At 44.5% G+C, this 24,072-nt stretch overlaps 2 protein-coding genes and 1 long non-coding RNA gene across 4 annotated transcripts in view; 1 reads left to right on the top strand and 2 right to left on the bottom strand.

Moving 5' to 3' along the window:
- Positions 1-17,251, bottom strand: part of Maml1 (mastermind like transcriptional coactivator 1) — a 32,681-nt gene extending 15,430 nt beyond the window's left edge. The window contains exon 1 of the mRNA XM_052196422.1: positions 16,919-17,251. Within this exon, the coding sequence (XP_052052382.1) occupies positions 16,919-17,251 (333 nt within the window). The remainder of the gene's footprint in view (positions 1-16,918) is intronic.
- A 331-nt stretch (positions 17,252-17,582) lies between these two features.
- LOC127694762 (uncharacterized) lies at positions 17,583-24,068 on the top strand. Its single transcript, XR_007979854.1, has 2 exons — positions 17,583-17,810; positions 23,081-24,068. It is a non-coding gene; the product is annotated as an uncharacterized LOC127694762 (long non-coding RNA).
- Canx (calnexin) overlaps positions 19,213-24,072 on the bottom strand; it is a 28,228-nt gene continuing 23,368 nt past the window's right edge. For both annotated transcript variants that reach the window (XM_052196423.1, XM_052196424.1), the window contains exons 12-15: positions 23,236-23,355; positions 22,491-22,611; positions 22,280-22,359; positions 19,213-21,343 (exon numbers count right to left, since the gene is read on the bottom strand). In XM_052196423.1, coding sequence (XP_052052383.1) covers positions 21,290-21,343; positions 22,280-22,359; positions 22,491-22,611; positions 23,236-23,355 — 375 coding nt within the window. In that variant the 3' untranslated portion in view covers positions 19,213-21,289. The remainder of the gene's footprint in view (positions 21,344-22,279; positions 22,360-22,490; positions 22,612-23,235; positions 23,356-24,072) is intronic.

The following is a 24,072-nucleotide window of genomic DNA, read 5'->3' as shown; positions in this document are numbered from 1 at the left end:
TTCTCTTTTATTTACCAATCCATCCATCCATCCACCCACCCATCCATACAAGACAGGGTCTTTACCCACTATGTAAACCATGCTGGTCTGGAAGTGAGAGCTCCACTTGCTTCTGCCTCCCAGGTGCTGGGATGTACCATTATGCCCAGCTCCCCTCCCCCTCTTGTTAATGTTGGTGGAGAGTCAGCGGGACTCTACATACCAGGCAAGCACTTACCACTGAGCTACATACACACCCCACAGCTTTTCCTCATCCCACCTACTTGCTATATCAACTAACACCAGCAGCTTCTCTTGTTCGAACTATTTGAATGATTTCTTAAGCCAGTGTTGCTGGACCATAGCTCCTACCCATATTTGACTCCAGGGTCAATAATGATAGTGACTAGCACATTGTGATACTCCTTTTCTTGTGCCCTGCTGTGGCTCCTGGTTGCTCTTGGATCTTTACAGCACCAAGCGTTGGCTCTGCTGTCCTTGAGTTTTGTCTCCCCAGCCATACCATAGCTGCACCAAGGCTGTGGCTCCCTGGAACTGCTCTAGAGCACAGGATAAAACAAGAAGAAAACCTCATGTTTCACTCTTTTCCCTACTACAACTCATTATATACACAGACCGACCTAGACTCACAATCCTCCTTTCTTAGCCTTCAAAATGCTGGGGTCATAGGCAAATACCCACACCCAGCTGCAACTACTAGTGATTGAGCGTCCTTCCCACAGCTCTAGTCTGCATCCTCACGCTCAGAGGCTTCACCGGGGTTTTTGTTGGGAAAACTCATTATTTACAGTGTACCTCGTAACTCTCTTATTCCCTTATTACTTACTGTGATTTATTCCCAGCTTATTGTTTGAGTTTCTTTTTTCTTTTATTATTTTATGTATGTGTATACACTGTTGCTGTCTTCAGACACACCAGAAGAGGGCATCGGATCCCATTACAGATGTGAGCCACCATGTGGTTGCTGGGAATTGAACTCAGTACCTCTGGAAGAGCAGTCAGTGCTTTTAACTGCTGAGTCATCTCTCCAGCCCCTGTTTGAGTTTCTTAATCTGGGATCCCACTGAATAGTCAAACATACTTAGGACAAGAGACCCATTGTTCCTATGTCATAGCCAGTAAAATTCAGGAAGTCTCATATGTTTTCTATCTAAGGCTTTCAGTGTTTGTCCATCTTGGGATATTTACATATCCTTGTAAATGTTGGAGTCTCCTTTAGATCCTTCAGCCCAATCTTGCAGATGAAATACCAGTGGGCAAATGGCATGTATCAGAGTTTCAGATCATATAAATGTTCTCCTCAGTAAAGAATGGGAAAGAGCCCTCCATGTGTTACCAGTAGAAAACCAAGCCCACAAAGGCCCACAGCAGTTCTTTTTTAAGAGATACACAAGGAGCTGGGCAGTAGTGGTGCACACCTTTTTAATCCCAATACTCAGGAGGCAGAGACAGAGGCAGGCATATCTCTGAGTTCAAGGCCAGCCTTGAATTAGTTCTACAGAGTAAGTTCCAGGACAACCTGGGCTATCCACAGAAACCCTCAAAACAAACAAGATCCTTAAAAGAAAAAGAAACAAGAGAATTGCCTATAATATACCCTGTTATTAAGATTTTACCTCTTTTATGTCATCTGCCTTAGAAGAGTTGCCCATTAGAGCACACACATTCCGGCACAGGGCCTTGGCTGGTCCTTCCACTCACCAGGGACTTTCTGAAGATGGCGAGTTCCTCCAGAAGACCTTACGGTTTGGTGCCTAAGTACTTTTTGGAGTGTTGTTGTGGGTTAGGTCTTGAACTTTTGACTGCCCTGCCTTGCCACCCTGAAAGCTGGGACTGTAGGCAAGCTGTGAATACAAACAGCATTGTTTTCTTTTAGGAAGAGAACCGGTTTGTCAAGTACACTGGTAAAGGGCAGCAGGCCCCAGAGCTGTGGGCCTCCTCTGTCCTTAAGTGTTTGCTTAAGAGGAAACGACAGAGGTAGTGTGCACAGTCTCTCCCCCTTTCTCTTTTCAACTAGCTCATGTAGTCCAGGCTAGCCTTGAAGTTCTTTTAGCTGAGGGTGACTACCAACAGAGACACATTCTCAGATCCTGAAGTAGTGTAACTAGACTCTGAAAGATGAGAAGGCCTTTTGAGTGGGGAAGGAACTATTTTAGAGTTAGGCTGAAGACAGCTCAGGAGGTTATTACTTAAAGGGAAGAAGTTTGGCTTTCTAGCAAGTTCGAATGTCTGTTTTCTTCTTCCTCCTCCTCCTCCGATGAGGAACGAGGCAAGTTTCATCTCACGTCATATCTAGAACAGTGAGTAACACTGACTGTGTGCTGTGGAAAGAGACATCACAGGACATGTGGCTGGAACATGAATAGCACACCTTATCACTCAGGAAAAGGGAAGCAGAAAGGAGAGAGGCAGGTCAACTACAGCAGAAAGGTAAGCACTGGGCATGCGCAGCAGACCAGCAATTAGAGGGTCACGGGTGAAATCCCTGAGCAGAGGTCACCAAGTGAGGAAGCCCAACGGGTGAGCACAGTTATTCTTTCTCAAACTCGGTTTGAAAAGTAGACAGAGTAAGTGGTTGCCAGGGACTGAAGGGGAGGGGGCAAGATTGAAAGGAGTGGGAGGGAATGATGGAGGAGAAGTGCTGTAGAAGAGAGGAAGGACTGAAGGAGATGTAGGATTTCTTACTATTCCAATGAAAACGCTCTGTAACTGACGTACAGCTCTTCAACTCTATGAATATACTACATGCCCACTGATCTAGGTAACTAAGATGGGAGAAAGAGCCAGCACGTGAATACCATCACCTAAAGCCCTTATTTAAAACCGAACGAGGGGCAGCTAGATGATTCAGTGAGTAAATATGCCTGCTTCCAAGTCTAACAACCTGAGGTTATTCCCCAGAACCCTGCAAGTTGCCTTCTGACCTACATACATGCAGCGTGAGTGTGTGTGCGCGCGCGCGCGCGCGCGCACGCGTGTGTGTGAGTGTGTGTGTGTGAGTGTGTGCGTGTGCGCGCGCGCGTGTGTGTGTGTGTGTGTGTGAGTGTGTGCGTGTGCGCGTGCGCGCGCGCGCGCGTGTGTGTGTGTGTGTGTGTGTGTGTGTGTGTGTGTGTGTAGATGATCCCAGAGTTTAGTCCAGCTAAGCGCACTCGCCCCTGTCTCTGTCTGCTCCAGAGTGTGCTGATCACAGGGGAGCCCCCAGGCTCACCCAGCATGGACTGAGTGCCTGGGAAGCAAACTCAGCTCCTCCCACACGCCCAGCTCTTACTTCCTCACTCACCATTGCCCTAGATCCCCTCAGGACGCTGAAGGTCTGTTCAGCTGTCTTCCTGTTTTCTAAGACTGGGTGGATCCTCTCTCCAGAAGTCTGAGACGTTGTGACGGACCTGGGTCTATTTCACTAACCTACGTGCTGGGCACAGGCACACCCTTTAATATGACAGCTCATTCCTAGCAGCTGTCAAAATTAAGTTATGTAGGCAATTTCCTACTCTTCTTTTTTTTTTTTTTACTGTAATTTCTATTATTCCAATATTGGGACCACTGTACTGGTCCTCCAAATTCCTCCCTCTGCCCCAGTTTTTTGAGAGAAGGTTTCTCTGTGTAGCCCTGACTGGAACTTGCTCTGTAGACCAGGCTGGCCTCAAAGTCAAGAGATCCATCTGCCTCTGCCTCCTGGGTACTGGAATTAAAGTGTGTACCATCATACTTGCCTCCTTTTTTCTTTAAAAAAAAAAATGTTTTTACATTTGTTTATGTGGTTGGGTGTACATGTACCAAGACATATGTGTGGACAACTTGTGAGAGGAAGTACCAAGAGTTCTTTCCCACCATGTGGACCCTGGAAACTGAACTCAGGTTGTCAAACTTGGTGACCCATCCTTACCCACTGTGCCATCTTGCCAACTTTTTTCCCTTTGGATTTCCCTCTTTTTATTTTTAAGATTTTTTAAAAATTTCTATTTATGTGTGAACATGAATATGTTGGGTTGCCTGAAGCTAGAGTCATAGGTATTTGTGAGCTGCCTGATAAGGGAGCTACAAACCAAACCCAGGCTACAGGAGCAATACATGTTCTTTTGTTTTGTTCTCGATACATGGTCTTGCTTTGTAGCCCAGGCTGGCCTTAATCCTCCTGCTTCTGCACCATGCCCTTTCATTCTCTTTTCAACCTGATTTGTCTTTCTTCTTTATTTACTTTACTTATTTGTTTGTTTGTTTGTTTTATTTTTCAAGACATGGTTTCTCTGTGCAATGGAGGCCTGGCTGTCCTGGAACTTACATATTAAAAGCATGCTCCACACCATGCGTATGGATGGTTGCCTGCATGTATGTCTGTGCATCACAAGCATGCTGTGCTCGTATGGGCCAGAGGGGGCGTCAGATCACATGGCTCTGGAACTGTAGTTGTGAAGAACCATGTGGGCGCTGGGAACTGAACTTGGATCCTCTGGAAGAGCAGCCAGTGCTCTCAACTGCCGAGCTACCTCCAGGCCTCACCAGATACTGTTGGGAATTTGCTTAAAAACATACATTACAGGGCTGGTGAGAAAGCTGAGTGCGGAGTCTTGGCTTAGCAGGACAAAGCCCAGGGTTCAGTCTTCAACACTATACAACAATGAAACAAAGTACCACAGTGCTGGGCTGCTGCTACTTAAAGGCTGAGGAGGTACACCTGTTGGGTCTGGGAGTTTAAGACTATACTAGGTGATAGTGAGACTTTCTTTCAAAAACAAAATGAAGCCTGGCAGTAGTAATGCATGTCAGGGAGGCAGAGGCAGGCGGATTTCTGAGTTCGAGGCCAGCCTGGTCTACAGAGTGAGTTCCAGGACAGCCAGGGCTACACAGAGAAACCCTGTCTTGAAAAACAAAAACAAAAACAAAAAAACCAACCAAAACAACAGAATGAACAGATGAAAAAACCAACCCCAAACCCAGGCTTGGAGGCACATGGCCATTTTAGCTCTCTCAGCATAGGCAGGAGTGAGAGGCTAACCTAAGCTACAAAGCAAAATCCCATCTTAAACAATAAATGGCAAAAGGCCATTTGGGAATGAGAGGCCTGGGCTGTTCATCTCTCCAAGTGCAATAGGGGTTGGATCCCTGAAAGTCACTGTGAGGACAGGCTGCCTCCAGGACAGACGGACGGACGGACGGACGGGCCGTGTCACTGCGAGGGCAGGCCGCCTCGGACTACTTCAGTTCATTTTGTCCTCACCTGGTCTACAGAGCCTTGGACACCCTCCCTCCCCACCCCATGCTCAGCTGCTCTGCCTGTTAGACTGCAGTGTGCTTGCCACTCACAGACCTGGGCCCCTAGTGATGAGCTGGGGCGGATCACAGGACCCCGGCGGAGCAGACAGTCCGTTCTCTCCTCTTGCTTCACGCTCTGACATTCTCCTTCAGTTGTGTCTGATGGAATACGACACTTCTGTCTGAGACCCTAGGAAATGTAAATTTCCATTTACCTGGCTGGGGGTACAGGGTCTGGGAGGAAGCAGGAGAGCAAGCTGAGTCTAGCTGGGGCACAGCAAGACCTTGTTTCCAAAACCAAAACCCAGCTGCGACAACACAGCACAGTCCAGTGTCTGCCTCACGAGCACAGTGCTCGGGGTTCAATCCCCAGAAACGCCCAAACCAAGCAAAAAGAAGAGACAAATATGAAAAAAGAGCGCAGCCTCACAGCCCCTGGGGCTCAGGACGCCGACAGCCACATAAAGCCAGCCTGGCTGCACGGCACGGCCTGCGCTGCTGCACGGCACGGCCTGCACTGCCCGCATCCTTTTGCTGCCCCTGCTTTTGCTGTTTGGGAGAGTGACGTGTATAATCCACATATACATTTAATATTGTTTAATTTTCTGAGACTCTGATCTCTGAATACTAAAACTTCTCGTCTAATGAAAGCACAATATGTATTCTCTCAGCTTTCTTTTTTTTTTTTTTTAAAGATTTATTTATTTATTATATGTAAGTACACTGTAGCTGTCTTCAGACACCAAGAGGGTGTCCGAACTCATTACGGATGGTTGTAAGCCACCATGTGGTTGCTGGGATTTGAACTCAGGACCTTTGGGAGAGCAGTGCTCTTAACCACTGAGCCATCTCTCCAGCCCCTTTTTTTCTTTTTTTAAAAGATTTATTTATTTATTATATGCAAGTACACCGTATCTGTCTTTAGACATCAGATCTCTTTATAGCATGGTTGTGAGCCACCATGTGGGTGCTGGGACCTGAACTCATGACCTTTGGAAGAGCAGTCGGTGCTATTACCCACTGAGCCATCTCTCCAGCTCCTTCTCTCAGCTTTCAAACAGCATCTTAGTGGCCAAAAAACTATACTGCTAAACAGGGAGTGAGCATATCCCACCTCTGTGAGGCACGGAAGGGGTGTATGTGGATATGTAAAAGCCCTGAACTGCTCACACTCCCGCACAACAAAGGGCTCCGGTTGGATCAACAGTAAGAAATAAATTCCACTTGGGAAATGAAGGCCTAAGGACAGGAGTTCAAGGCCAGCCTCAACCACATAGTTAGAGGCCGGTGTAGTAGGCTACATGAGACTCTAAAAGGCAAAGAAAAAAAAAGGAAATTGAAGGGTAGGGACGGCAAGAGTAAGCAAGGAGGTGTTTAGTGAGTGCTGTTGTTCCTCTGGTCTTTACTAAGTAAGATAATAACCAGCAACTTATTTTCTAAAAATATGTCATTTTTAGAGTGCTTTCACATATGCTCCACCTGCAGAAACGAATCCAGTGGAAGGATAAAGAGCCCTGACAGCGGCCTCAATTTTGAATTCTGGTTTTACCAGTTTGCTGGCAACTTTGTCCAATTAGCCTGCTTTAAGTCCCAGTTTATTTACATATAATTGGCCAAATAATGTCTACTATGTGAGACTGAAGTGAACATTAAATAAGAGAGAAAGATTTTCCTTGTTTCATATATAGGAAGAAAATCATAGACACCTTTCTTTAAATTGCCTTTGAAATGACAATGTCCTTGGCCAGGCAGTGGTGGCAGAGGCAGGCTCTGAGTTCAAGGCAAGCTTGGTCTTCAGAGTGAGTTCCAGCAAAAAAGGGGTGGGAGGAACAAATCCAAAAGGTCGGTGGCTCTGGTTCCTCTGAGGACTGGGAATTAGATTTCACAGATCGTTTATGCTGGAGGAGGGTGGGAGCCTGCCTATAATTCCTGCTTCAGAAGACAGAGAGCGGCACCTCAGAGCAAACTGGTTAGCAAGACTAGCCACATCACTGAGTTCCGGATTTGAGTGACAAAGCCTGCCTTAAAAAAATAAGGTGGAAGAGATACTGCCAGGCCTCCATCTACAAACACACAGAATTAAAAATGTCAGGAAATATGGTTCGTAAAATAACTTGTCTTCTGATCACACATCCAAGCTCAGTGAGGACAAGTGTTAGCCGTGCAAGCCTGGTCAGCTGAGTTCCATTTCCAAAACCCACGCAAAGCCTCATGGGGGAGGCTCGAAGCACGCCACTAGGCTGCCTTTATCTTCCAGAAAGGAAACCTTAAGAGGATGTAGATGCCCCATGGTGGAGCATTGCTTAGCATGACAAGGTTCTGGGTTCAACCCTCAACACTCAGAACAAGTCAACCACAAAGCCCTGAACTTGATATCCAGCGGTACTCTCTTTTGTAAATTCCCTCAGACCCCAGGAGCCAACCTTCTACTTTGTTTCTGAGTCTGACTCTTTTATGTATCTCATACAAATGCAATTATGTAGTGTTTGTCTTTTTTTGTGACTACTTTGTTTCACTTTAGAAATGAAAAGTGGGGCTGGAAAGATGGCTCAGTGGTTAAAAGCACTGACTGCTCTCCCAGAGGTCCTGAGTTCAAATTCCGACAACTGCATGGTGGCTTACAACCATCTGTAATGGGATCCAATGCCCTCTTCTGGTGCGTCTGAAAACAGCTACCTAAAATAAATAAATCTTAAAATAAAAAAGATATTTAAAGTGGCTGGGAGATGGGGCTCAGTCAGTACACTGCTTTTGGTGCAAACATGAACAGCTGAGTTTGGCTTGCCAGCAACCACAAACACACATGTATGTACGTATGTATGTATGTATGTATGTATGTACGTATGTATGTATGTATGGCTGGGCATATACTGTAACCCTAGCACAGGACTGGGAGAGGGAAGGCAAAAAAGTGGACTGTCAGTGCTTGCCGGCCAGCAGCCAGTTTAGCCAACCAGTGAGTGTGGGCATTCAGTGAGCCCCTGTCTCAACAGGTATAGTGGGAAGTGTGATCCAGGAAGGCATCTAATGTCAGACTTGGGTATGCACATACACATAACTACACATGGGCTGGAGAGATGGCCTCAATGGTTATGAGAATGTATTGTTCTTGTAGAGGACCCTAGTCTTTTTCCCAGCACCACATGGTGGTTCAAAACTGTCTATAACTCTAGTCCTATAGGGCATCTGACACTCTCTGACCTTGAACACCAGGCACACATGTGGTGCACATACATTTTTAAAAGTAATATTGCAGAGTTGGCAAGATGACACAGTGGGTAAAGATGCTTGCTGGATGAGGCTGGTCCCCTGAGTGCAATCTCCAGACCCCATGTGGGACAGACAGATGTGGTGGCACGCACTGGATCCCAGTACTTAAGGGGAGATCCAGGACAGCCAAATCTATATAGTGAAACTTGTCTCAAACAGACAACAAATGGTTGTCCATTACATATTAAATCATTATAATGCAACTTACAAAACAGATACGGCACATAGACACTCACACATGTCCCTGCTCTTATTCCTCAATAATTAGTATGCATCATTTGTACAAAATAATGTGTTATCATGACAGTCATCTGTATCTACAAGCTGCTCTGGCCACAGTAGCCACCCCTTTACCGTCTCATGTCTCCCCCCCACCCTTCCTTTCAGAGCCCCCCACACACACACCACACACATTTTAAAATCTAGATTCTGCACAGGTATTCTTTGCTATGAATCACCTTAATTTTCTTTAACTAGCTTACTGTTGTTTTTTAAGCTGGGGTAGAGGCTCAGAAGTAGAGTGCACAGAGGCCCTGGGCTTGATCCCCTGAACCACACACATGCTGAACAATGAAAACCTTAAGTCCAATTTATAGATTTATTTTTGTTGTAGAGAAATATGGAAGAATGATCAGTAAATATTTTCATACATGTTATGTTAAAAATTAAAATATATATTATATGGAGTCAGTGTAAAAAATTTTAAGTTCTAAGAAACACAGTACTGAATCAAAGTTTTGTTTAAAGAAAAGCATTCTCCAAATGGTTATTAAAGGATATCATGCTACTAAGATGCCTAGTGGCTCCATTTAAGAAAGTGATGTAGCCATCTTATTTTTAAATGTTAATATTTATAATTCTCTAGAAGTTAAATTCCTTGAACTATAAATAGCATGTTTAACCATTTCACCTTCTAAAGTATCTGGTTCATATTAAGCATGTAGAATGTACAATTTTTATTTTTCACTTAAATGAATTATGGTAATTCAGCATACAGATGGTCTAAAAATAAATGCATTAGTATTTAATCTTTTAAAAGCTTTGTGTGTGTAGGTGTTGCCTGCATGTAAATCCATGTACCACTGTGTGGCCAAGCCAAGACACTGAATCCCCAGCAACTGGAGTTACAGAAGGTTTTACGTCTCTATGTGGGTGCTGGGAACCAAAATCTGGGTCTTGAGGAAGAGCAGCCAGTGCTCTTCACCATGAAACCATTGCTCTATACCTGCATGTATGTGTTTAATAAGTTTAAAAGCTTAAGATGAAAAGTTTTAGAGATTTGGCCAGGCGTGGTGGTGCTTGCCATTAATCCCAGCACTTGGGAGACAAAGGCAGATGGGTCTCTGGGTTCCAGACCAGCTATAGCTACACGATAGATACCCTGACTCAAAAACAGAAAAAGAGGTTTGAAGAGTCAAAGATGTAGCTCAGTGACAGAGTGAAGGCCAAACTGATGCAGCTGAGATGGCCTGGTTAAGAAAGAGAGCTTGCTGAGTCCCCAGAGCCCGGCTCCCACCTGTTAGATCCAGTTCTGTATCCCACACCTTTTTCTGGCCTCCAGTCACCCCGCATATGTGGCATACACTCACAGGCTTTCTCTTTCTCTCTCTTCTCTTCTCTTCTCTTCTCTTCTCTTCTCTTCTCTCTCTCTCTCTCTCTCTCTCTCTCTCTCTCTTTCTTTCTTTCTTTTGGTTTTTTTGGATTTGGTTTTTTTTTTTTTTCGAGACAGGGTTTCTCTGTATAGCCCTGTCTGTCCTGGAACTCACTCTGTAGACCAGGCTGGCCTTGAACTCAGAAATCCGCCTGCCTCTGCCTCCCAAGTACTAGGATTACAGGTGTGTGCCACCACTGCCTGGCTTGTTGTTTGGCTTTTTAAAAATAATTTACTTGTATTTTATGTGCATTAGTGTTTTGGTCTAATGCTTGTATTGTGTTATTTGGGTTCTCAAATTGCATGAGCATCCCTCATGTAAGATGCTGAGGCCCCTGCCCCCAGTTGGTTTCGATTGCTAAATAAAGTTGCCAGCAGCCAATGGCTGGGCAGGAGACAGAGAGGGGGCTTTTAGGATTCACAGGCAAGGGGACTGAGAGAAGAGGGAGGTCAGACCTGCCATGCTGCAGGACACAGACAACCAACATGGAAGAGCCAGGGCAGAGGGAAGAGCGCTCCCCCAGTCCCCACTACGTCTAGGATACCAAAGATGGAGTGTAGATTTTAGTAATAACTCAGGAGTATTGGAGGGGAGGCATTAGCGAGTGACCCAGCCATTGGGCTGATTAAGACATATTAAATATAAGGCTGCACGCCTGTCTGTCTGTCTGTCTTTCATTCAAGAATCCAGAACACTGCGGCAGGTATCGAGGAACTTGTGCCGCCACTGGGTGGTTGGAGCACATTAGTCGACTGCAGCTCCAGCTCGTGCTTGTTTCAACTCACGGCTTGCTGCTTCCCGATGAACCTGACTTCTGGCCCTGCTTACCAGCTTAGCAGCTGTCACCTGCCGGGGCTGCATAGGCCACTGGCTTTTCTCCCACACTCAGCAGTCTCCTGTCTCAGAGAATTTGTACTGGTGGGCCTAACTGGAATGGTCTTTCCTAAAACGTTCTGCTAGCCAATGGCTTTCTTTTAGGTACAAACTAGAACAGAGAAGCTGGTGGTGATGCACACCTTTAATCCCAGCACTTGGGAGGCAGAGGCGGGCAGATTTCTCCTTATGAGTTCCAGGCCAGCCAGGGCTGCACAGTGAGACCCCATTTAATTAATTAATTAATTAGATGGGGCCTCACTAAATTACCTATGCTGGTCTCAAACAGGACACAGTAAGACCCTGTCTAACTAATTAAGTAAACCCTCCTTCAGCCTTTGAGGAACTGGTCTCCTAAGTGCCCATTACCACTCCCGGTAGAATTAAAATTTGAAATTACTGATTGTTTGCCTGATCCACTGTTATATTCCTAGTACCTAGAACATGCCACACACACACACACACAAGCAGGGAGGCAGAGTTGGAAAGCAAATCAGAAGAGAGCAGAAGCTAAGAGTCTTTTGGAGGAGGAAGTCAAGAATAATGACTAAGAAACCACTGAATTTGGCAATACCATCTTTGGTGTCCTTTAGGGGCAATTTCAGAAAAGGAGGTAAACAACGGCTAACAATGTGCTAGTAATGTCAGGTGGGGAGGACAGAGGCGAGGACTGACTGAGCTGGAGTGGGACAGTGGACACTAGTGTGGAGAATGTTTGCTCTTGTTTCCAAGCTGAAAGGCCTGGTGAGAAAGGAAAAGTCATCTTTACAAACAAGACCGTCACAGAACCGTGGCTTCTTTATGCTTAGACGTAATCTTGGAATGAATTTACTGGTTAATTCTTACATGAATCTCCAGTCTCTCTTAGGCAGCCACACTGGGCAGTGGAGGAGAGAAATGTGCATCTTCAGGTGGCTCACAGACAAAGCTGGGTGGGAATTTGGGAGGGGAAGCAGCACGCAAATGCTAGGTAAGTAGAGCTCACAGGTGACAAAGGTTCAATCACAGTGCAGTGGTCTTTGTACCGTTGGTGTAGTGCTTCTCCATAAACAGCAAGTTACGCGGGACGGGCTGCTGCACACCTGAAATCCCAGCATGGTCTGTAGTGAGAGACCTTGTCTCAAAAACCAACCAAACAAAAAACTAGAGTGGACAAACAGACCAGCCTTCGGGTAAAGGAGAGGAGCTGCTTGTCATGAGGTGAGGCAGGAGAGTAGCAGCTTTAAGGATGAACAAGCTACAATGTAACTGTCACAATCACTCACAGGAAAGTCCTCTTCACTCAATAGCAAGAATCTAACAAAGGCCATGGAGAAACTGGGAATAAACATTTATAACATTTTATTATAGAAATAAACTGTCCATGCTTCTATAGAAGACTGTTCACTCACAGAACGAAGGCTTGTATGACGTGGTGGTCATGTTCTATAATCCAGCAAGCCTAATACAAAGGCAATCCCAGCCATTACAACACTAGTACTTGGGACCAGCAAGGTAAGTTCAGCATGAAAGGTGCTTTCCCACCGCCTGGCAACCCGAGGTTGATCCCTGATCCCCAGGGCAGAAGGAAAACACCAACTCCTGAAAGTTGTTCTTTGATACCCACATTCAAACTGTAGTACACCAGCACCTGTGCACATACCCAACTCAACACACACACACACAAAAGCAAAAATAGAGTACAGAATTTTTTTTCAAGAGCAAATTATAAAGAAAATTTAATAGGCTGATTCCTCAAAAGCCAGGATAGAGAAAAGCCTGAAGCAGCGTTCTTGATCTCTAACATGGTGGGTAGTGGTCAGGCCTTTGCTGGGGTAACATGTGTGGATACCCTAAGAAGATGATTCTTTTTTTTTTTTAAGATTGATTGGTTGATTGATTGATTGACTTATTTATTTATTTATTTATTATATGTAAGTACACTGTAACTGTCTTCAAACACTCCAGAAGAGGGCATCATATCTTGTTATGGATGGTAGTAAGCCACCATGTGGTTGCTGGGATTTGAACTAAGGACCTTTGGAAGAACAGCCAGTACTCTTAACCGCTGAGCCATCTCTCCAGCCCAAAGGGGACTCCTATTAGCAGTTTCTGTCTCATCACATACAAGGTGTGCCAGTTAGGGAACCCTAGCTGGGCAGTGACTGCCTAACAATCTGACATCACCCCACCCTGGGCGGGTATACAAAGATTTCATCTATAATGAGACCTCACACACATACACACACACACTTGTCAAAACCTGGGAGTAACAGGTGTTCTCTTTTTAGCTCTCTGCAAAGCTTTACACTTGGGCTGTCAAGATGGGTGGCTAGTCTTCCACCACGTCTGATGACATGATTCTAATCTCTGGGACCCACTTAGGAAAGCCAGCTCCAGCAAGTAATTTTCTAGTTTCCACAGGCATGCTATGGCAAGGATCTACTAACAGACATCCACATACATACATTTTTAAAAAAATGTGTTGTGCCTAGTGAGAAAATTCAAAGTTGTGCCATCCAAGTTGAAATCCTACAGGGACGAGGCCTCTTTTCCCCTCTAAAGGAGTCACTGAAATGGAAACCCCACTGCTTTCCTAGAGATACTTATCTTGAAGGCCCAATCCCAGGTTCAGCTAGATTCACGTCAGTGGAAAGGGTCCTTCCCCCCTATAGAAACAAAGATGAACACTACCCACTCACAAGACCCTCACATCAAGGTTTAATATGGTAACATCAACCTGACGTGGCAAATCTATCTCGTCAGGGTTTCACACTCAAAGGACTTACTGACAAGTCAGACTCAAGTTGATTTTTAAAGCTAGGCTTGGTGGTGTATGTCTTTAATCTCAACACCTGGGAAGCAGACAGGCGGATCTCTGAATTTGAGGCCAGCTTGGTCTATAGAGCAAGTTCCAGAACAGCCAGAGCTACACACACACACACACACACACACACACGTTGTGCCTAAATGTATATCTGTACATCATGTATGTGCCAGTGTGCTCAGAGACCAGAAGAGGACATTGGATCTCCAGGATCTCAAACTGGAGTGACAGATGGTTAGCTGCAAACCAAACCTGCTCTTCTATGAGTAGCAAGTGATCCTAAGTGCTGAGCCACCTCCCCTCCCCACCCTTCCTTTAAGACATGTTCTCCCTACATAGCCCTACCTCGCTTAGCTACATACACAAAGCTGGCCTTGAACTCGCAGCTATCCTGTCTCTGCTCCAAATGCTGAGATCACAGGCATGTACAACCTGATGGATTCAAGTTCTAACATTTCTTTTTAAAACATTGGATGAGAACTCAATTTTTCTCCAATGATTCAGAAATTAAAAATTATAAAATTAGCCGGGTGGTGGTGGTGCACTCCTGTAATCCCAGCACTCTGGGAGGCAGAGGCAGGTGGATTTCTGAGTTTGAGGCTAGCCTGGTCTTCAGAGTGAGCTCCAGGACAGCCAGGGCTATTCAGAGAAACCCTGTCTCGAAAAAACCAAATCCAAAAAATATATATAAATTAGCCAGGTGGTGGTGGCACATACCTTTAATTCCAGCACTTGGGAGGCAGAAGCAGGCGGATTTCTGAGTTCGAGACCAGCCTGGTCTACAGAGTGAGTTCCAGGACAGCTAGAGCTATACAGAGAAACCCTGTCTCGAAAAAAAATTATAAAATTATGTAAATTCTATAAGCTTTACCATAACTGTAAACTGAAATTCAAACACTATTAAAATCCTTACTGAAAGATGTTCAAGGAGAGTTTGTACAAGTTATGTACAAGGTGTTTGTACAAGTAAGTTTTTCTTATGAGCTTTCATAATCAACTTCAATTGTGATGACCGCCTATTGCCCTCAAAGGTCTTTCGTTAGGGTCAGCAGTGCAGTCTGGTGGTAAAACAATATTCAGTGAGGTGGTCTGAAGGAAAATGGCTAACAGGCCCATAGGGAGCAGCATTACTGGGAGGTGTAGTCTTGTTGGAGGAAGTATGTCATGGTGGGTGGACTTGCATGCCACCATGCTTCCCACTGTGACGATAATGGACTGAACCTCTGAACTGTAAGGCAGCCCCAATCAAATGTTTTTCTTTATAAAAGTTGCTGTGATCATGGTATCTCTTCATAGCAACAGAAACCTCAACTAAGACGACCAAAAAGTGCAATGCCTTAGGCTCAATCCCCCAACAGGGACTGGGGGAAAGGTGGGGCTCTTTCAAGAAAGATGTTAGTTAAGGTGACTCATTCAGTTAAGTCATTTTGGGTAATATAAACCCAAGTTAGTTATCAATCACTCGACAAATCCATGGATGGCCTAAAATATGAATGGGGCTCAGCCCAAGCCTTTTTAGGCTCCGAAGCTTACAGTCTACTTGGCATGTCACAGTATGGTTGAATTAATATGTAACTATGTGCTAAAAACAAAGGATGTAAATTGGGCAGTGGAGATGCACCCCTTTAATCCTAACACTCCAGAGGAAGAGGCAGAGGCAGGTGGATCTCTGAGTTTGAGGTTAGGCTGATCTACAGAGTGAGTTTCCAGGACAGCTAAGATACAGAGCAACTGTCTTGAAAGAAACCAAAAAAGTAAAAGCAAACAAACCACACACACACACACACACACACACACATTTCATAGCTATTTGAGAGAGGAGATTCTGCTGTGGGCTGCTTTTTTAGACTGCAAAAGAAGGTGGTCTGTGGCTGGAAGGATGGGCAGGATTCTGAAAATGTTGAGAAAGATCCTGCAAGCAGCCGTTTAGTTTGAGAAATTCACTCACATTCATTCTCATTTCTTCTTTCCTCCTGCCTCTGGGCATGAATCACCACACCTAACCTCATTTCATTCCTTCAAGAAACCTTGGGAGAAGCCCAACAGACCCTCGATTTACAGGCGGGAAAATGAGAACGAAAAGACATGAGCAGCTGGGTCAGAACCCAAGTGTTCTGTCTTCTAGTTCCGCAGTGTGGGGAAGAAGGAAGATAGTGTGGAGAAGAAGGAAAGCAATAGCTGTGTGGGAACACATAGAAAGACTGGTTAGGTCAGGCTGATCCCGAAAGCCAACCAAAAATTAAACTTAATTCCCTCCAGCAACGGAAGGGTTTCTAACATTTCAAGAGGACAGGTATTAAATGACTGAAAGACTAACCACCAGTTAGGGAAGAGTTTTACGACAGACCAAGTTAGAGACAATGAAGACATGAGTTAGAATTACCGAACAACTTAAGTGTTGTAAACTTTTACTTTTAAACTACCAAGAATCTTGTAACACCCGTTCCCCTTCCCCCCTCCACACAGGTTTCCGGTTTATAAATCAGTTTCAGGGAGGCGAAACTTCCAACCAATAAATCTCCGGATTAGCTACTAAAAACCAAAGGGCACAGCTGACCAACAACTAAACGTCATCTCCCACCCCTCACCCCCGTTCAACATCTATTAATATTATCAGAGGTTTAGCCACAGGATACTGTCAATTGAAGGGAGACTTGTTTCCATATTAAAGCCCTACTAACCTCCACGAAGCAAAGATCCAATCAACATCTGCAGACTAACCGAGGCCAGGCCTACGGTGTAAGAACGCCCTACATCCTAGGCAACTCCAACGCGGGTCGGTTCCAAGGCGAAGTTCTCATCAGTTGGAAATCAAGTTTAGGAGAAAGCCTATCAGCAACTAACCTCCTGCTTTTCCAGCCCCGACTTCTCTCAAAGTCCTCACGGGGACGTTTTCCCAAAGTACATCGCAGCGCCACTTCTCGAAGATGACAAGCGCCCTGCCATGTTAGCCTCCTCCCAGGACCCAGACTAAGAAATGGGGGCGCTCGGGAAAGTTTCCCCGAGGCCCGATCCGCGCCGGAAGAGGCGTTTTCGGGAGGTGGCAGGCGCCAGCCTTACTCACCGCGACCTGGCGGCCGTGCTCCGGGCCGTCCGCTGTGTCCAGGCGCGCAGCCGCTGGGGCCGGGGCGGGGGCCGGAGCGGCTGCCGGGGCCGTGGCGGCGGGAGGCTGCCGGTGCTTGCCAGCGCGCTTGGCCTTGGCCTGGATGCAGCGCTGGTGCAGGGCAAAGGTGTGCTGGCGTTCGAGCTCCAGGCGCTCGGGAGACACAGCCTCGTAGCGGGCCTCACAGGTGCTGTGGTGGCGCCGGCACAGCTCGATGCGCCGGCGGAGGCGCTCCATGACCGCGCTGTGCCGCGGCAGCGCGAACTCCGCCATGGGGCAGGTGGGCAGCACCATGGGCCGCGGGCGGCGCTGGCCCGGCCCGGGCCTCCCGGCGCCTGCTGGCACTTCGGGTTCCTCCGCTTCTGGCGGCCCGGATCCCCCTCAGGCCCGCGCCATGTCCTGGTGGGCTGTGGAGCGGGCTCGGGCGCGGCGGCGGGTCTTCCTCCGGCCCCGCTCGGCCCGATTCCAAGCCAGGGAACACGGCCCGCCTCAGGCTTCGGCCTGTCCGCTATACCCCTGCCCCATTGTTTTCCGCGCCGCTACCGCCGCCATCTTAAAATTGTTTTCGGGGCTTTCGGAAGAGGGCGGGGCCTGGGCCGGCGAACTCTGCGTCACTGCTGATGGACGGGGCTATGGCCAATCAAAGGAAGCCCGCTGCCCGAGGGCGTGGGGCACAAGCACGTCAGGAATCTTGGGGTATTTAAACTGAACTCTCCCGCAAGGAGGGAAGCCCCGAGGCGGGCTCAGTGCAGTAGAGTGGACTGTTACTGACAGGAACCTATCCAAGAAGAGCCACGTTTTCTGAACACCGCCCTCTGAAGGCAGTCCCTTCCGGGATCGTGAGGAACTTGGGGTAAGTCTAGGTGAGGTGGAAACCTTAAAGACCCAGATGTGCAATGCTATCTATCTTTTTAGTCTACCCACACTATTTGGAGGTCAGCCATTTCTGACCTCATTCCTTACGTACAGCCACGTAACTGATCAGAATTGTGTTGAGCTTGAGCGACCTAGTAGAGATGGGAAATATCTCATTACTTGAAGGGACGAGGGGGAAAGAGCCCTAAGTGGTCTTCAGCCTCACTTTTGGGGACTGGAGTTATTTAAATCCACAGGGACATACACTTAAAACCGACTGATATATAAAATTGAGTCACAAAATCCAATCCAATGGGTTCCAGTGATGCCTCTAGCAAGCGAATGAGTGGAGGTACAAAGCCAGGAAAGGACCAAAAAATATTCTAGATGGTTACTGACACCCAAACTGCCACAGGAGCTGCTTTGCACTAGAAGACCTCAGAAACCACTCAAACATGTCACTCTTAACCTCTTGCTAAAGTTCATGAAAGTTTTATTTTTAAAATCACAAGGAAAAAAGTTAACAGCCAAATGTTTTTATACAGGTGCAGTAAAAGAAAAAAAGAAAGAAAAGGGGAAAAAAAGAAAAGAGAAAAAAAGAAATTCTAAATTTTTTGGTGGAGGGAGTGGCAGAGATAAGCATTGCTTCTTACCAGTGCCCCAGCATTACAACTAGCACTCAAGTGAAACTAGCAACTTTTGTGTGCAGTGATGAAGGGCTGAATCCAGGGCCTCATTCGTAGAGTGCCACCACCACTTAGTACACACCCAGCCACTAAACTTTTAGGAGTCAGGTACCCCAGATTGGTCTCTCATTGTCTGAAGCTGACCTGCCTTACTCTGCTTCTGACTTCTGAGGTTACAGATCACACCTTTATATAAGCCCAGTAAGTGCAAGGTTGTTTTCAAAACTCTTACCTAGAAGTACTATATATATTGTAGTATATGAATTCAGGAAGCAACCTAAAACACAAAATATCCTGGGCGTGACTTCCAATAATATTCTCAAATATGGAGATTGAGAAAATTTTTCTAATAAAAATGTTATATTCTTAAAGAATATTATCTAGGAGGGTGTAGCTCAGTGGTAGAGCACTGGTTCAAATACCAGCAATGAAAAAACTTCCCCGTTTTGGGCTGTTGTCCATTTTACATAACAGTAATGACTAAACCATCACTGGACAGAGGAAGTTAAATACAAGACTAAACTCTCCTATGAGAAAAGACTAAATTAACCACTATTCAAACAGCAAAAACATCCAACATTATGTATGATGCAGACATTTAACACAAAGCTTTAATGTAATGTCATTTAGCAATGTGACAATCTGAAAAGTGGACAATAGAAGAGTGCTACTGAAGGAGCGGGCATTTTACAACAAGGAATCCAGCATAGAAAATCAGAACATAAGGGCCTTTATTTTAATTCAGTGCCAGGAATCAGACCCATGGAACCTTGTACATGCTTGGCAGTTCTACCTTCTGAGCTACAATACCAGCCCTGTAAGCTTTTTCTAAGAGCTGGAAACTGATCATTAATGTGTAAGACATTTATGGAGGCTGGAGCTTCAATGGAACCTTGAGGGAGGAAGAGGGACCCAGAAAGGCAATGAACACCACCAATGACATAAATAATCTTTGTACAGCCTGGGTGAAAATAAAGCAGGCACAAAACAATGTCAATGTAGAATGATTAAACAGATTTCTAGAAAAGTAATCATCCCTGTGTTTGTTTCAAGGAGAAACGTGCAGACATGTATTCACTTCTTGCTAGTAACTGTTTATTTCACTCTATACATTTGGAAACGTCCGCTACATAGCTATGGTCACTGTGACCACAAACAGATGGTGATAAAGCACTGAACAGGAAGAAAAAAGCATTCCACCCTCAAAAGAAATGAACCAGTGTTTATCCTTCATCCTTAACAAATATATTTCTTTCCCAGTATTTCCCCAATATAAACACCATAGAGTGTTTATATATATATTCAGTGCAAGGAACAGTATCATTGGTACAACTGGATCACCTCTGGAGAAAGAATGAAATTGAAACATCTGTTTCTGAATACATCTCAGTGTGGTGTAATAACATTACACTATAGTGATGTGAGAGAAGCTCCTCTAGCACCCATCTGCATTCCACATGAAAAACAAAACCAAAAATAAACAAAAAAACAAAAGGCCCTAAATTCACTTTTGAAAAATTCTACAAGCCACAAAAAAAAAAAAAAAATTAACACGACTGCTTTATTGTGTGAATTTTAAGATGCAACTGTGCAAATGAAGAATATCCTACAAAAGTCAAATAACTCATGCTATGTGTCAATCCTTCCATAAATACTTTTAGCCTATGTTCAATTATAGTCAATTCTGAATTGGCCCATCTCTGGATTAGACTTTCTAAAGAAATAGACACTAATGGGAAGTCCTGTAGTTGGACCCTAGAAAGGTATGAGTCTGCTAAAAAAAGAAACAGATGTAATCACAGTAAAGCCAACACTATGCAGAGCTTATAATTTTCAGCAACGGACTGCAAGCTGCGCTGTGAAGAAAATGCATAGCAGAGAAAGGCAGGGACTGAGGAGATCCATGAGGAAAACAGTGTCAACACAGTGGAACAAGTGACGTAATTATCTACTCAGGCACCATCAGTATTCCTTAAAAAGCCTTGTGCTCCAGAGGACCCAAGCTATCAGACCTCCTATGTAGGAAGTACAGTATGAACTGCTGCACTAAGCCTTTCCTCTGCAAAGCTGTTTGTGAATGGAGGAGTCCCAAGGTCAACAGAACACTGCACTTTACGATCTGACCAACACCAAGTGAAAGTCTCCTTTTAGTTCTTTTTGGGTCTATTCAATACAATGTAAAGGGAACTTTGATATAAATTTGGGCTTCCATCCAATCTCTCTTGTGTCCTTAAGAGGAATTAACTAATGGAAGCACACAGAACAAGATTATAACCACAAATGACTGCACGTGAACGTGATTACAATGTTAGGACAGACACATGAATGCTTTAATACCAAACTTAAAAAATTGTTATAAAAACTGCAATTCATTCTCCCTAGCATTCCTAATGTTGGTGTTATTTCTGCATGAACAAATTAATATATTAAATTAAGCCAAGATTTTAAACTGGCAAAAATTCTATCATTGTATCTTAAAAAAAAAAAAAAATGAAAAAAAGACAAACCCAGAAGATTTTTAAAAACAAAACACTAGTTAGTTGCTTCATGTTACATTTCACAACCATTATGTTAAATGTTTTCTTTTCTACAGAAACAGGGTCCTTTACAACTGCAATTATTTACTGCTAGATGTTTAAAATTACAGGCTAGTATTCACTGGAACCTGTCGATGGTGGCATCGTGAGGTTTTCTGAGCTCCCACCTAAGGTACACCAGGCCCTCTCCTAGGACCACATTTGCAGGGGAAGGGGAAGGAGAGGAAATCACAGGTCAAGTTCTTAAGATTGTTTCACTCTCTTCGTGGCTTTCTGTTTCTTGGTGATCTGTTCAAAATTTCATCCTCCTATTAGTTGAAAAGAGAAGTTCATATGAGTTAGCATATTTAAATACAAATGCTGCCAAATTTCCACAATCATTAAAACTAAGGCATTCAATTGATGAAAAGGTATATACTGTGACAGGTACTAGAATTATAGGTACTCAATGTTAGTCTTTATTTTCAGAAAACATATACTTTCCCAAAACCTATTAACTTTTTTTGTTTTTAAATTTGGCAGGGGATTTTACTTTTATTTAATGTGTGTTTGTCTGGATCTGTATCTCTGTACCCTGTACATCCTTGATGCCCTCAGAACACCAGAACCCCAGGCATTGGAATTACAGGCAGTTGTGAGCCACCATGTATGTACTGAGAATTCAATCCAGGTGCTCTTGGGAGCACCCACAGCACCACATAAAACAGAGTAGAGCACATATCAGTCATGCAGGCAGAAAGATTAGAAGATCAATATTACCCTTAAACACAGAATGAAAAGGACAATGTGGACTACATGAAAACTTGTCTCAAAAAGTTTAAAATGTACCACGTGGTGGTTTAATCTTAGCTTTTGGGAGGCAAAGGCATACAGACCTCTGAGTTCCAGGCCACCCTGGGCTACACAGAGAAACCCTGTCTTGAAAAACCAAAAATAGTTTAAAATGCAGTGGTATCCAAGAAATACCTTTGAGGGGGACAATGAGGAGATATAAATGTCACAGGACTGTTAAGAAACTTGGTATTCCTATTTGTTTATTATATGGTTGGTTCTTTGAAAGGACCCATACCACCTGTAACTCCAGTGCCTTGGGGATCCATCACCTCTGGCAATTGAAGTACTTGCACTTCCACATACATATCATACCATACCCAACTCTGAACATACTCTTACTTTAACAAATATCTCTTTACTAAATATGCTCTCAGCTTGGGGGGCTGAAGTATTTATTATCCTTCCCTTACCTCTGCTTTAGGCTTGCTATCTTCCTCATCTTGACTGCCAGTGCCACCATCTTCTTCAGCATCACTCTTCTGTTTCTCTTCTAAGACAGAAAATAAAACTACTGAACAGAACTTCACAGAGTTCTAACAATTATAGCATCCAGTTAAGAACAAGCTACTGTAATTTGTTTTGTTTATCAGGGTTTAGAACAGGTTTCTAGACTCCACTCACCAAGCTTCTCCTCTTCTTCCTCTTCATCCACCTTGTTCTTCTCTTCTTCCTTCCCTTCTTCGTCCTTCACATCTGGTTGGGGAGCATCTGTCTTCTTGTACTCCATAGCATTGGACTGTTTCTGAAATATTACCAAGTGTAAGAGCCATACTTATGTTACAAATATACTACCCCTCAATTCCTGAATGTTTACAGGCAAAATTATATGTAAGGTTGTGTACAAGGCAGTTATGCAGACATGTGAGAGATGCTGTTGTTACTCTACACGTTTGCCCCATTGGAGGGAGACAGAGGAAGTTAAGGGAGAGAGGTGTCACAGGCTAAGCCTGTCAAGCTGACTCATATTCCAACAGTGAGTGATGAGGGTGAGGCTACAAAGAGACCTTAGGATCCAACAAAGTGTAAATTAAATAGAACCCTGTTAGAAGACAGCATGAAACAAGGTCTGAATAAGAAAAACACTGAGGATTTAGAACCTGAAATCACAGTTGAAGGAGCCATATATAAATAAAAATAGAAATAATGAGGAAAACTAGTTTGTGCCCAGATGGCTGATCTTATATCCGCATTGTTCTTTTTCCCCTAGACAGGATCACTCCATATAAAGGAGAGGAACAGAGTGGAAGACAAACAAGGGACTCTAAATCTTGTCAATCATCTGGGTACAAGGAGCCCCTGCAAAACACAGCCCAGTATTTACAGAACTACCACTAAAAGAAAAATCTCAGTAGATAAACGTTCCTACCTTCCCAGAACAGCAGAAGAGGATCACAAGGAACACTGGCAAAGCTACAGTCAGAATATAGACCACCCAAAGCCACGGACGCTCTTCAGCTGCCTCCAGCATCTGCCCCACTACACCTGGCTGAAATTCAAAACAACAGTAATTCAGAGAACTGGTGTATGACACCAAATACAGGCTAGACTGATAGTTGTATCATGTCTTGTATAAACATGAAAACTTCTTTATTCCAAAAAGAGTCAAAGTGTGTACATTAAGAAATTGGGGGGGGGGGGGGGAATCCCTCATTTTACTGCTTTCACCATCATGAAGTTTTACCTTCACACGTGCAAACCATGGCTTGTAATAACTACAAAAGGGTTCCTTACTCAGGAAACAGAAGAAGATCTTTGTGCCGGTTTTCTGGCCCTCCAAATCGCAACTCATCAACACCATTAGTCATTTGAAAATTTCATACAATTCCAATCAAGATTCAGCATTTTCAGTGCATTAAAACATACTTAAGCCAAGTGCAGTGACACATGACTTTAATCAAAACACTGGAAGCAGAGGCAGGTAGGTCCCTGAGAGTTTGAGGGTCAGCCTAGTTTACAGAGCAAGTTCCAGGACAGCGAGGGCTATACAGAAAAACCCTGTCTTGAAGTCCCAAAAAAAAAACCCTTAAAATGATAAACAAATACAAACATACACATAACACAGGAGGGCTGGAAATCCAGAATAGGAGTCTAGCAGTTATGTATTTTGACACTGAGTAAGTAAAAAGATAACACACTAAAAAATCTGCTTCTCATACAGTAATCAGTTTCCCCCAAAAGCAGATATAAATCCACAAATAATGAA

This window comes from Apodemus sylvaticus, chromosome 10, assembly GCF_947179515.1.
Source record: "Apodemus sylvaticus chromosome 10, mApoSyl1.1, whole genome shotgun sequence".
Lineage (NCBI taxonomy): Eukaryota > Metazoa > Chordata > Mammalia > Rodentia > Muridae > Apodemus > Apodemus sylvaticus.
Note: the sequence above shows the minus strand (reverse complement) of the source record. Positions and strands in the feature narration are given on the sequence as shown.